This window comes from Haliotis asinina, chromosome 5 (assembly GCF_037392515.1).
Source record: "Haliotis asinina isolate JCU_RB_2024 chromosome 5, JCU_Hal_asi_v2, whole genome shotgun sequence".
Lineage (NCBI taxonomy): Eukaryota > Metazoa > Mollusca > Gastropoda > Lepetellida > Haliotidae > Haliotis > Haliotis asinina.
The window spans coordinates 26,693,357-26,706,233 of record NC_090284.1 but is presented as its reverse complement, the minus strand read 5'-3'; the positions used below and the strand labels follow the sequence as shown (position 1 = coordinate 26,706,233).

At 39.0% G+C, this 12,877-nt stretch overlaps 1 protein-coding gene across 1 annotated transcript; it reads right to left on the bottom strand.

The window, feature by feature from the left end:
• Positions 1-184: 184 nt before the first annotated feature.
• LOC137283314 (queuosine-tRNA galactosyltransferase-like) lies at positions 185-11,511 on the bottom strand. The gene is made up of 12 exons (XM_067814767.1): positions 11,397-11,511; positions 9,503-9,619; positions 9,285-9,384; positions 9,128-9,192; positions 8,000-8,065; positions 6,476-6,571; positions 5,310-5,405; positions 4,157-4,281; positions 3,479-3,614; positions 1,552-1,620; positions 1,235-1,309; positions 185-663 (listed from the first exon to the last, which is right to left on the bottom strand). The coding sequence occupies exons 1-12, from the start codon at positions 11,406-11,408 to the stop codon at positions 583-585; spliced, it is 1,038 nt and encodes a 345-aa protein (XP_067670868.1). The 5' UTR covers positions 11,409-11,511; the 3' UTR covers positions 185-582.
• Between the last annotated feature and the right edge of the window lie 1,366 nt (positions 11,512-12,877).

Sequence of the window (12,877 nt, the reverse complement as noted above, 5' to 3'; positions counted from 1 at the left end):
AGATTTGCCATGACATCCCTTTGTATTAGGCAGTGAAATGTGATACAGTGGATGTTAGGCTATCGAGACACAATGCGTTTAGTACAACACGCCTTGCATGTGTACTCTTGACAAGTCTTATTATATTTTAGTTGCAGAAGAAGTTGGTACAATATGTACTCAAGCGAATTGAAAACTTGACATATTTACATAGTTCACATTTATTTTCATTGCAAGCATCTCTCTGGAAACAATACAGAGTGGATTACGGCATTATTTTGTTAGAAAATGTATTTCATGATGTCATAACCCCTAGCAAAACATTCACAGTGGAATTGTGGAACAAAAACTCAGCAATTGTGACCTAGGGTAGTCATGACTTGTTGTCTCTGTATGGATATGAGAACTGAAGAGGACACTTTTGGCCAGTCAGATCTCAACATGGTCAGCAAATACTGGTTGACTGATCTGATGTCACTCATCTCAAGTCTCAGCAATGCGAGTCAAGTCGACAACATTGCACTGACTCAAAAGTGTACATCTTCTCCCTGACAGTTCTTGGCCATTAACAGTAAGGTACCAAGCAGAGCAGTCACCTTTGGCTCAGTTAAAATGGACATAATCTCTACCCTCTACCAGCTTCAGTGAGGCCAAGTTCTTCTCAAAACTGCCACTCGTGAAGTCCTGGGAAAGAGAAAAAGTGGAACAAGTTCAGTGGCCTGTCAACATTTTATTGAGAAAACCATGTCACCAATTGCATCAGTACACGAATTTGATGAATGAGATTGAAATACAACAAATCTGTCTAAGTCCATGGATTTGGGGTTGCATAAAATAAGTTTGATCTTATGATCTTGCTCAGTGATTGGTCAACTGTATATCAACATACCCCAATGGTGTGAGATGTTCAAAAGATCACACACTAGTTTGTCTGCCCCTGCCAAGGTTATTTACAGGTTGATTAATTGACAAATTAGGATTACGCTAAATAAAAAAGTGAAATGTTTCTCAGGCATTAGTGTGTCACTTTTATTTGTGGACATAACAATTTTTTATTGCCATTTGAAAAAAAAAATTTGACTTGGATGATCGGGATGTGGCCATTTATCCACAATAAGATTGTCTGTAAAAACGAGTGTGACTCACTAGCTGTTTCGAGCTGTTTCTGAGAGAAAGAAATAAAAGTCCAACCGCCCTTATCACTTTTGAAAAAAATGTGCCTGAGAAACTTTTTTGTTTTAATATACAGCCTTACCTGTTTCACACAGATGATAAGTGGTGGAATGGCAGTACTAAAATGCATGATGGGAAGCTGTGGTTTCGGACGCTCCTGCAACAAAACGTACATGTGACCTCACAAATATACAGATAAGATAAGGTCACTTCAACTTGCTGTTTGTGAATATTCTCATGGCATATGTTTAACCTATATCATCAATTTACAAGGGCTTCGTCCAGTTAGTGCTGTAGTGGAAGAAAACCAAGTGCCAGTATTTTTGTATCCATCTTCCTGGCATCACTGATGGGAATTCACTTTGGAAAGGATTCAGCTAGAGGGGTTGCCTCCCTTACCTTGGACTCCTCATAGATGTACACTCCTTTACTGATCTTCTTGACATCCACATCACAGAAACCACACACCTGCAACACCAAACTCACTATAGGGCCACCCAACTAGACTTACACTATGGCTACCTGACCAGCAAGTAATAGCACAAACACAAAAGTTGGTTGGATGGCTACATATATTGCCACAGAAGTAACTTTAAGGCATGGAATGTTGAGAAGAACCTAATAGCCTATAGCTGTCAAAACCTTTTCATGCATAACATGATGTGTTAAAATGGTTTCAGAACCTGCTAAAGGTGAATGAGTGAGGACCCGTGAATGTTGCGGGGTAGAATAGACCTTCAGCAACCCATGCTTGCCATAAAAGGCGACTATGTTTGTCGTAAGAGGCGACTAACTGCTTGCCATTAAAGGCGACTATGTTTGTCGTAAGAGGCGACTAACAGGATTAGGTGGTCAGGCTTGCTGACTTGGTTCACACATGTCATCAGTTCCCAATTACGATGCTCATGTTGGTCACTGGATTATCTGGTCCAGACTAGATTATTTACAGACCGCCGCCATATAGCTGGAATATTGCTAAGTGCAGCATAAAACTAAATTCACTCACTCACCCAGTGTTTGACTTTAGTTTTATGCCGCACTTAGCAGCAGTCCAGATATAGCGGTGGTCTGTAAATTAAATTGAATCTGGACCAGACAATCCAGTAATCGAAAGCATGCACATCAGTATACAACTCTGGGATACAATGACATGTCAACCAAGTCTGTGAACCTGACCACCCGATTCCAATAGTCACCTCTTATGACAAGCATGGGTTATTGAAGACAAATTCTAACCCAGATCTTCACGGGTAATATCTGCTTATCCTGTTGTTCCATCCAGTGTGATTATGTTGTCTGACAAAACATCAACTTGCAAAGTTTGAGATTTATTGGATAATTGGATGACGAGTTATTTACAACAAGAGTGTCATCAGAAGATGACATATCAGAAGATGACATATCCTCCCCAGCCCCCACAAATTTGAAAGGATAAATAATCCGACAGTTACTTATTTTGTTTTTAGACCAAGTCTGAAATGTTTCCATGGAATTCATGAAAAATATAAATGCCATATATCTGTAATCAGAAAAAGTCACCATTTCAAGATCTGTCTCATATATCTGCCAAGATCTTTTGAAAGATATGAAATGGTTTTCGAGTTGTGCTCCGGAAATGAAGTCAGCAACGTGCTCATGGAACCGAGAAAATAATACATCATAAAAACCTGTAAATAGCAAAAGGCACCACTTTGGGGTCTGCCAAGTAACACTGACAGATATTAAGAAGTTTTTGAGTTCTGCTCCAGAAACGCAACACACCTCTCACTTTTGAAACAAAGTCTGAATCGTTTCCATGGAAACCGAGAAATTAAGAAATCACAAAGACCTGTAACTAGCAAAAGGCACCATTGCAGGTTCTGACTGGTATATCTACCAAGTTTTGCAGAAAAATATAGAACGTTTTTTGAGCTATGCTCCGGAAACAAAGCACATCCCTTCATTTTGAGACTAAGTCCAGATGGATGGATGGACTTAAGGACAGATGAGGCATCAACTATGTCATGCCGGGGTCATAAAAATATGGGTCCACATGCATTTCATGCCAAACTATAGCTGGATAGGCATCTGACATTGTGTCCTAGCAATTAAGTACCTGAATCTGAGATGTTAGTTCAAATTATACCAGAAGGTTCATCAACATACTCTTCAGAAATGTTACTACCTTAGTTTTGTACAAAGTGATAGGATATAGTATAAATTGTTTGATAATGGTATTAGAATCTATACTGAAATGTTGTCATACAGATATTAAAAGAAGCTGAATTCCATACAGTTGCTACTTTGAGATAATTATATATCTAACAATCACAGAATGAATTCCTACCTTCTTCTGATTCTCAGGTGTAAGAGAGCGGAAGAGTTTCCTCCCTTGTTTCCCAGCATTCCAGATTGTGAATTTGGACCAATGAGAGAGGACTTGTTTCTGAAGGAAATCTACTCTTAGATTCCAGATGGTGTCTCTGAAGAAAAGCAACAAATCATAAATGAAACATAAATGTTAGAGAAGTTATAGGGAGGTTTCTCCATAGTCACTGCAAAAATTGTTGTGCAATACCAGAAAGATATATTTCAGGGGCCCGTTTCACAAAACTCTCGTAACCCTAAAATCTCGTAACTTTCCCCGTAGCACTCGTCCCTCCTATACTGTCACATAGGAGGTACGAATGCTATGAGAAAAGGTACACGATCCTACGCTTACAAGAGTTTTGTGAAACAGGGTCCTGTTATATCATGGACATATGGATAGTATTATGGATATACAACTTCTTCATTCCGTATAGGCGATGTCATGACACAGATTCTAATGTTGCTGTCAAGTACATGTAAGGGTTTCATTTTCTTGCTTGCATAACAATGATTTTAGAATCTACATCAGAATGTATATGAAAATATCACCTACACAAAATATAGAAGCTGTATATCCTTAAAAATATAGAAAGATCTGAGGAATGTTGGTACAGTTTATTTATTTTGTCATGTCAGCTGCTTGTGTCAGACTTACTCGTGCACTGAGAATGTTGTGGCTTGTGGGTGGTATCTATAAGTGAGCAGGTCCCGGTCTACACGCACAACATCCCCACCCAGCTCCAGGTGTCGGTGGAAGAAAATCAGATCTTCCGGGACCCCCTTCACAAATAAGACGAATGTCAGCAATATTTCAGCAACGCTCACCTTGTGGAAGTGAGAGTCATCTGAACAATGTATAGCGAAAATCTAGATATACATAGAATAGCTGTTCAATGGAACAGTAGATACAACACCATAACACTTAAGATAAGGTGAACTACAACAGGACTGCTTTGAAAAACAGCTACAAGAACGTGAACATTATTAATCTATTCAAGCCATTATACACATTCATTATATTACATGGCATATTATCAGCTAATATCATTAGAATCCCATTAATTTAGCAAAACATCAGTCAAGCTTTGGTCTGACTTTGGTCCCTGAACAGCACTAACTTCCCTTTCAATAAGCGCTTTCTGCAATGCTAAAGCTCTAAATGAAACAAGTCCAGATTTCCCTAGTGGACTCTAAAAAGAGGCATGTACAATGTGAGTGAGTAAGTTTAGTTTCATGCCACACTCAGCAATATTCCAGCTATATGGCATTAGTCTGAAAATAACTGAGTCTGGACCAGACAATCCAGTGATCATTAGCATGAGCATCGATCTGTGCAATTGGGATACGATGATGTGTCAACCAAGTCAGCAAACCTGACCACCCAATCCCATTAGTCGCCTCTTACAACAAGCACAGTCGATGTACAATGTGAATGACCCCCAACCCCCTAAAACATATGTACAGAGTATGTGATAAAGTCTTAGATAAAATCAATGACGCATCCTCCCACATCCTTAACCATAATTTCTCAGGATTTTTAATAATTTTCATAACTGACGTCCTCCAGTACATAAGCACAAAACTGATAGCCCACCACACCACAATTAAATTATGAATGGTCCCAAAGGTTCATTCTAAATGTCTGTTCTCCTACCCCTACCCCCACACCACAATTAAATTATGAATGGTTCCGAAGGTTCACATTCGAAATGCCAATTCTCCTACCCCTACCCCCACACCACCACACTACAATCGAACTTGCATATATGCAGAGACTTGGTGTAAATCTGGTCCAGCTTCAGACCCACCTTTCCACCTTCGTCAAAGCCACCGACTCTGTTGAACACTTTCCTGGAGCAGAACCATGTAGGCATGATGACAGTTGGTCCGTGAGACGTGAACACCTGAGGAGGCACATGCTTATCATTGTTGAGGTAATTCATGGTTTTACTCAAGCTAACAGTAAAACTCCTCACGGTGTTATATGCTCATGTCCCTCCCAGTCTCTGTTATTTACAGTTATATCAAGGTGAAGTGAGGTTAACATAGCTTTCAAGAATATTACACTGATACAGTGGCATACATGAAAGCTTGGCAGCTTGAACTTGTCCTGACCAATACAATATGTGAGACAGGGCTGTACAGTATAACTGGTTTACCAGTATTTACCAGGTCAGACATGAAAACAATATGTATTGTGATTCCCTGATCAAAAATTGGTATTTTGTCATCCATTTGAAAAACTTTGTAATACTTGGAAATCTTTGGCTATTTCCGTTTAAAACAACCGAAATGGCAACCCCAAGAACAAACATTTTAATGTGGTGCCAGTCAATACTATGGCAAAGGCTTCATTATGGCAGCATTTTGAGCTGAAAAAGTTTTTAAAAGTGATTCAAAGGATTTTTTTAATCAAAGCTTAATCATGCACTGTGGTTTTGTTGCGTTTTTGCTTTTGAAATAAATCATTAATTCAATTATGGGTAATTTTGTTTTGTTCAGAATAACTTCTTGAAACATGCTACAATACATATCACAATACATACTTTCACATCGCAAATTAATACAATATGTAAATTCTCTGTAATATACACACCATACCACATCCCCCGCCCCCAGTGTGAAATAGCATGGACTATCCAACTAAGACTGACATTCGACTGACTCCATCTCACAAGTCCTTGTTGTATCCCTCTACTGCAGAGTGACAGGTGGGAGGGTAATAGGTACCCTCGTTGAAAATCTATTGGCAATGGCACAGGGTTGAAACAACCCCCATTTATTATTCCCATCTCTGACAAGATAGATAAGTGAAACATACAACTGTATGGATGACGTCTTCTTGTTTATTGAGTTAAGCAACATTTTGACATAGATTCTTACATCGTCATACATCAACATCGAAAATATCGGTATGGAAAAATTACTATACGTGAATTATTTTCTGTTTTTTTGACAGTTTGTGTAACACTACCTGGAGGGGCAGCTGGTCTTGAGACAGGGAATTAGCCCATCGGGTGAACCGAAGGGTCGAGTCAGCAGGTGTACGATGAAAGCAGCTGCCGATTACCTAGAACACAGCATTGCTGTACATCAGGTCTACATGCAAGTCCTGTTGAGGAACACAGCATTGCTGTACATCAGGTCTACATGCAAGTCCTGTTGAGGAACACAGGCCTCCTTAGTCTTGCACATTTCCACATCTGTGTAAAGCTACAAATAGTAGGTAACCCACATTTTCCTAAAATGGCCAACCTTTAGAATTCAGCGCCCAAACCTTTACAAAAATATTACAATATCCTGTTACGTGATTTGTGAAGCTTTTTCACAAAAACCATTGGCAAAACAATGTTTCATAACGACAGACTGATGCTGGATCACCAAGGGTACCTCAGTTCCTCTCAGTGACATGTCATCTTGTTCAACACAAACTGCCACTGAATAGGCCCTGCAGTGTTGGGAATTTACAATCTTTGTTTGCTAAATGTAGCCTGTGGCAGCATGTTTTTGCATGTTCCAGATTGAGAATGCAACTATATTTTCAATATATTTTATATTTCGCTGTAATGATATATAGTAGCATCACCAACTGTGCTCACATCTCCCTCATTCCACAGTGTGATCTACATTATCCTTACAATGTTCACTGTCAGAAAATCACCCAATGATCTTTTCAAAAACATGTCATCCATATGTATTGTGAATTCAATGTCTGACACCTACAGAAGTTGTCAGTTCAGGCCAAGTTGGATAATTCCACAGCACTTGGTAACTTGTAGACTACGGATTGGGATAAGTGTGCCATAATGGAATCAGTATCTGCCTGCAGATTATGACCATGAGACATCACATTTACCTTTAACCTTTGTAATTGTTCACGACCTCTATGAGTGGCATTTAGAATTTGGGGGAGAGTTCTATTGATATACAATTCTTTATTATTAATGTAACAAACGGTTCAGCGTATCTGCTAACACATTATCAAGCAAGTGACCTGTTTGACCCTGTCCATTCATTTCCTATAATATGTCAAGCAAGTCAAGGAGGGCAAATTTAAACACAAAGTGTTTCACATAGCTCAGTCAGCTAGCTGATGAGGATGAAGATTGACAACTTCTATCTTGCAGTGGATGCGACATTTCAGTGTAGATTCTAAGACTGTTATCAACTATCAGAATCTACACCATAACGTTGCACCGCAAGAAAGAAGTTGTCTATCCATAAAAGTCTTCATTCTCATCATACCAACTTCTAAAATGCCACTTAAAGAAGATAGCTGGTGGATTAACAATCCACACGAGAAGTTGTAGTACTATATCCAAAGGGTGCTTCCCTGAAGCTAACTTAATCAACTAATCACTCGATATTCAGAAAGTTTGTAATTGCAGGTAAAATGGTAATGACTGCTTGGTCTATTGGAGCCTCCGACCTATTTAAGTTTCTACTTTCACTAAGTGTTGTCCCCCCCCTTCACATCTGAGAATAATCATGGACTCACAGCATTGGGGTGTGCCTTGGCAGCTTCCATCTGACAGCTGACTCGGTCACAGTGCATCACATCGTCCTACAACATACATCTCTACTCTTTAAGCACAAAATGGACAAGATATGATTTCAATGTTCTATCAATGACCTGTGTTTTGTCATATTCTGAATTACTGGGGGTAGTCTTAGTATCTAATTTTCCTCCATTTGAAAAAATTTATAGATCATGATCTTGATAATTTTTACTCACAGCAGTGATAAAAGTGAAATGGTGTTAGTTTTAAATAGAAATCAAGTTAAACATGGTAACTTTATGAGACATGATTAATACTACAGGGGAATCTGCCAAATCTGTCTGTTTGTAAACCTGTTTCCTCCTTAATCCGGACTATTCTCTGAATCCCAGTAAAATTGTTCTTAACGTATCATTAAAGCTTGCTGTGTAATCTGGACTCTCTCAGCAATGGATTACAGACTACAATAGCAGTCCCGACAATAAACTTGCTGAGAGAAATGCTCTGTATTCCAGACACAGTTGACTTAAAGAACAGTCAGTTGAATAAATATCTCCATTACTTCTGTTCTCATGAGTGTTTCACATACACTTCATAGTTATGGCTGACTGATTTGTAACTTTGTGACATGGTGAAACTTGTTGATACTTGTTGATTCAGAGGAAGCCAAGGCCAAAACCCAAAGATCTCACTGAGAAAAACAGGGTGTATGACAATGTGCATGCATATGTGTGTGTGGCTTCTTGTTCTAGCCCAGACTTATTCCGCTTTTATAGTACTAGTCCACTGAGATACCATGCCACCATGACTGAATACCCCATTCAGACACATTACACTGGCTCTGAGCTGACCAGTCCTTGTTGTACCCATTAATGCCAAGCGCCAGGCAGGGACCAACAAGTACCATATTTTAATGCCTTGGGTAGTGTCTGCCAGTAAAGCCTTTTCTCTCAGCATATACAGTGTCAGTAAAATGTGTACTCATGGCATTGAGTAGTGTCTACCAGTAAACCCTTTACTCTTGCCATGTACAGTGTCAGTAAAATGTGTACTCATGGCATTGAGTAGTGTCTGCCAGTAAATCCTTTACTCTCAGCATGTACAGTGTCAGTAAAATGTGTACTCACAGCATCCAGGAAACACAGGAAGTCCCCTGTACTCTGTCTAACAGCCATGTTCTTTGCACGTCCAACTGCAAAATAATGACTTAGTTGTACATTATAAAGATATAAACACACAAATAAATAACACACCATAAATATTACAGCTTCACAAAGCCCTTACCTCCCCTTGGCTGTGTGTCTGTATGTCCACCTGTGATAACTTCTATACCAAGACGCTCCAAACGCTGTTTCCATTTCCCGATCAGGTCGCTTGTACCATCCTAAGACAGAAGTATCAATTGCTGAACAAAGAATGCTTGAAAATATTTCCCTAACATACATATCTGTTACCTTGAGGGTTTTCTTGTTTGTGTTACAGAACACAGTATTGTATCTCACCGTGCTTCCATCGTCATAGATGGACAGTTCTAGACGGCCACTGAATGTCTGCTGTTGTACAGACTCCAGACACTCACACAGCCATTTGTCTCCATTGTAAACAGGGACCACCACAGTCTGTAACCAACAAGGACTTCATTACAACAAGTATATTCAATACAACACATAGCAGTTGTATATTTTCTGAACTACAACACATCTTCACTACAATATTCATAACAGTCATCATTGTAATCACCTGACACAGCTTCTGCTCAATCCTCACGGTAGCATGGTAGGCTAATGACAAAGGCATGCCTACAGCCTAGGCTTCATTCCTGACATGGATACAATATGTGAAGCATATTATTGTCATGTCTGATGTCTTCAGCTGTGATAGTGCTTGAATATATTGCTGACAAATCTCATTCTAATCTGCATGCAGAGCTGTGGCATTACAATATCATTATACCAGGCCACAAACTTCCATCAATACATCACATGTTTCAGTGTAACAAGATTGTCAAACTTAAATAGTGAATATTAAAAATTTGTCATCGTATTCACACCTCCTGCAGACTAGTCCTACAGGAATCGATCATAACTGAACTACATACCACTTTAAAGAAGACAGTATCAACATTGTGATTGATGGAAAGAGTTCCTCCCGTTCAGGATGGCCTAAAAGTCGGACCGGGCCAGGCCCCTGCAGGCCAAATGTATTATTGGCTAATAAACCCATTAATGAACCTCATGCCTACAAATGATTAATGCAACATACACCCTTGATATTAATAATCAATTTTCAGCCACAAACGCGTACCATATATAGTTTACTTCAAGTAATTTGCTAAAACTCCTGTAGACGAGTTTCCTATGAACTGGCTCACTGAGGTTACTTCTAAAATTAGAATCGATATATGAAACACAATTTAAAATGCCTAAATATTTGACTTCATTTGAATACAGGTTTCCTACGTCTATATCCAATTAATACTACCCTTTAAATTTACTATTCATAGTATTTAAAGCATGCATGATACGATCTCTTCCACACATTCTAAACATCATCTCGACCACAATTGCTCGGTCCAGCTTGGCCCAAGTTCTCCAAACCAGCTTCAGCCAAGAACATGCATCTTCAGTTGAAATTAAATCCATAGATTGGTATCATATCTACCTAAATATCACTTTGTAATATTATCAAATGCAACATGTAAAGAAAACTGGCCCCTTAAATTGAAGCCCTTTTCTCACTCCATTCTAAACATAGCCTCAACTAAAAGTGTTAAGTCTCTGTTCGGCCCGACTTGGCCTAGGCTCTAGAAAACAACTTACACCAACTTCTAGAATGCCCACTAAACAAGTAGTTTTAAGGTATGCATTTGGAGAAAGTTAGGTGAGGTGCTGGGGGGTTAATGAAAACATACTTCTCCCACTGCTTTCGAATACTTTGTGTGAATTTAGAAAAATGAGGTTTGTTATATTTTCTAAAGGAAATTGTAAGAAGAAATACACTTTCATGTCAAATTGTACAATGTTGGTTTTTCATCGTTAACTATACATTTTCAACCAAACCATACCTCGAATTCTAGCTACCCAAATGCGCAGAATTCGTTTTAATATTCTGCAATCCATCTTTAGTACTACCCGGTGGACCGGCCTGGCCCGACTCTCCTTGGCCCGACTTATTGGCCATCCCCTCCCGTTCCCCAATCACAAATAATATTCATAAGCTGATATATTAACGACGCCAACCCAACATAATACCAGAGGACTCACACAGAAAACTAAAATCCAAAGACCTAACATATTCGCTGAGCTACTTAGTGTTACCTTTGTTAATCTCAGGAAGAAATAATATGAGGGAACGGAAGGAACTCATTCCCGATTTTACAGTCATATCCGTTCTTACCACATCAGCCATTATCTGCTACACTGTATCTGACCTGTAACCACTGCATCTTTTTGAGTGATGTTCTCGCACACGTTGACATGCCATGTCAAGGGTACGTTACTCTATTACCTTCTCTTCCTTAACTTTTCATAAACACCGCATCAAACCAGAGTTCGAATCGCATATCGAGCTCATTCCTGCAACAGCCTTTTACTTTTCCTTTGACAGTATATAATATTGCTTCCATTTTTTTAAAAAAAACCCAAACATTTGCGAACTTTATATGTCAATTACATTTATAATTCACATAGAACAGATTGGGATTTTTACTAAACAATATATTTAGTGTCATCACATAGCACATCCACTTGACTTTAGAATCAGTCATTGATATAATTATGTAATTGACCCTAACATATATATGCAGGACACATACCTGTTGAGGAAAGTGACATTTTCATAAGTGAAGTTGGTTTCAACACCGGTCAACGACTGAGACAGGAGTTCTCTCCCTTCAATCAGGACTGTCATCTTTCTGTTGGGATCGCGGTGGGTATTTCACACCAGACCTTGGCGGTGCAGGGTTTATCCCCTACTGCCGACAGACTGTGTATTCATATATTCGTAAATATCACAAACAAAATATTGCTCACAGTAGGTCGCTGTCACTGAAATTTGTTCCCATCACTTTGCAGCTTTTTTCAACAACCCATATCTTTTCTTTGAAAAGGCAAACGGTAGGGAGTTTCTACGTGTTTATATTGGCGTGTAGTTTGTCCCACTTTCGTTCAGCCGGGTCTCGTGCTTCTCTCACTCGTCTCTTTCCCATTTATTATCTTCACGAATTATTTGATTTAATTCACAACGACACATTATATGTAATTAGTGTGTCCTTGGACTCTTTAATCGCTCCTCTGATGCATAATTTTGCACAAGTACAACACGTTGTCTCTAACAATGTTCACATTTATAACAATTAGATATACCTATAAACTAAGTTGAATCAGACAGAAACTTACAAACATGTGTAAACATTGTTTGCATAATAATTTGTAAAAAATATTAAATAGCAAAACAGGGTTTCTTACTTTTCGCTTTTCGCTTATCTAGACTTGCATTAGTCTGTCGTACAGACCCTGAAGTATAAATATCCAAGAAAGCCCACACAAGTCTAGAAAATGTGGCAAGTCTAGATTTCCATAGCTTCAGGAAATGAAATGAAGAAAGTCTCAGGGCTCCATTTCATTATATTATTTTTTTCACTACGGGCGTTTTTTCTGTGAAATATGTTCATTTCAGAGACTAGCTGTTAGTGTAGACTTGCATCTTCGAGGGAATGAATTACTGTCCGTTCGTGACCATGGATGGGCTCAGCATTCAGTACAGCTTTGGAGCAACGTAGGTGACGGAGCTGCTTCCTTATAAAAAGTCATCATTATATATCACACACACGCACGCAAGCACGCACACACAAATCAGTGTGTGTGTATGCGCCTGTG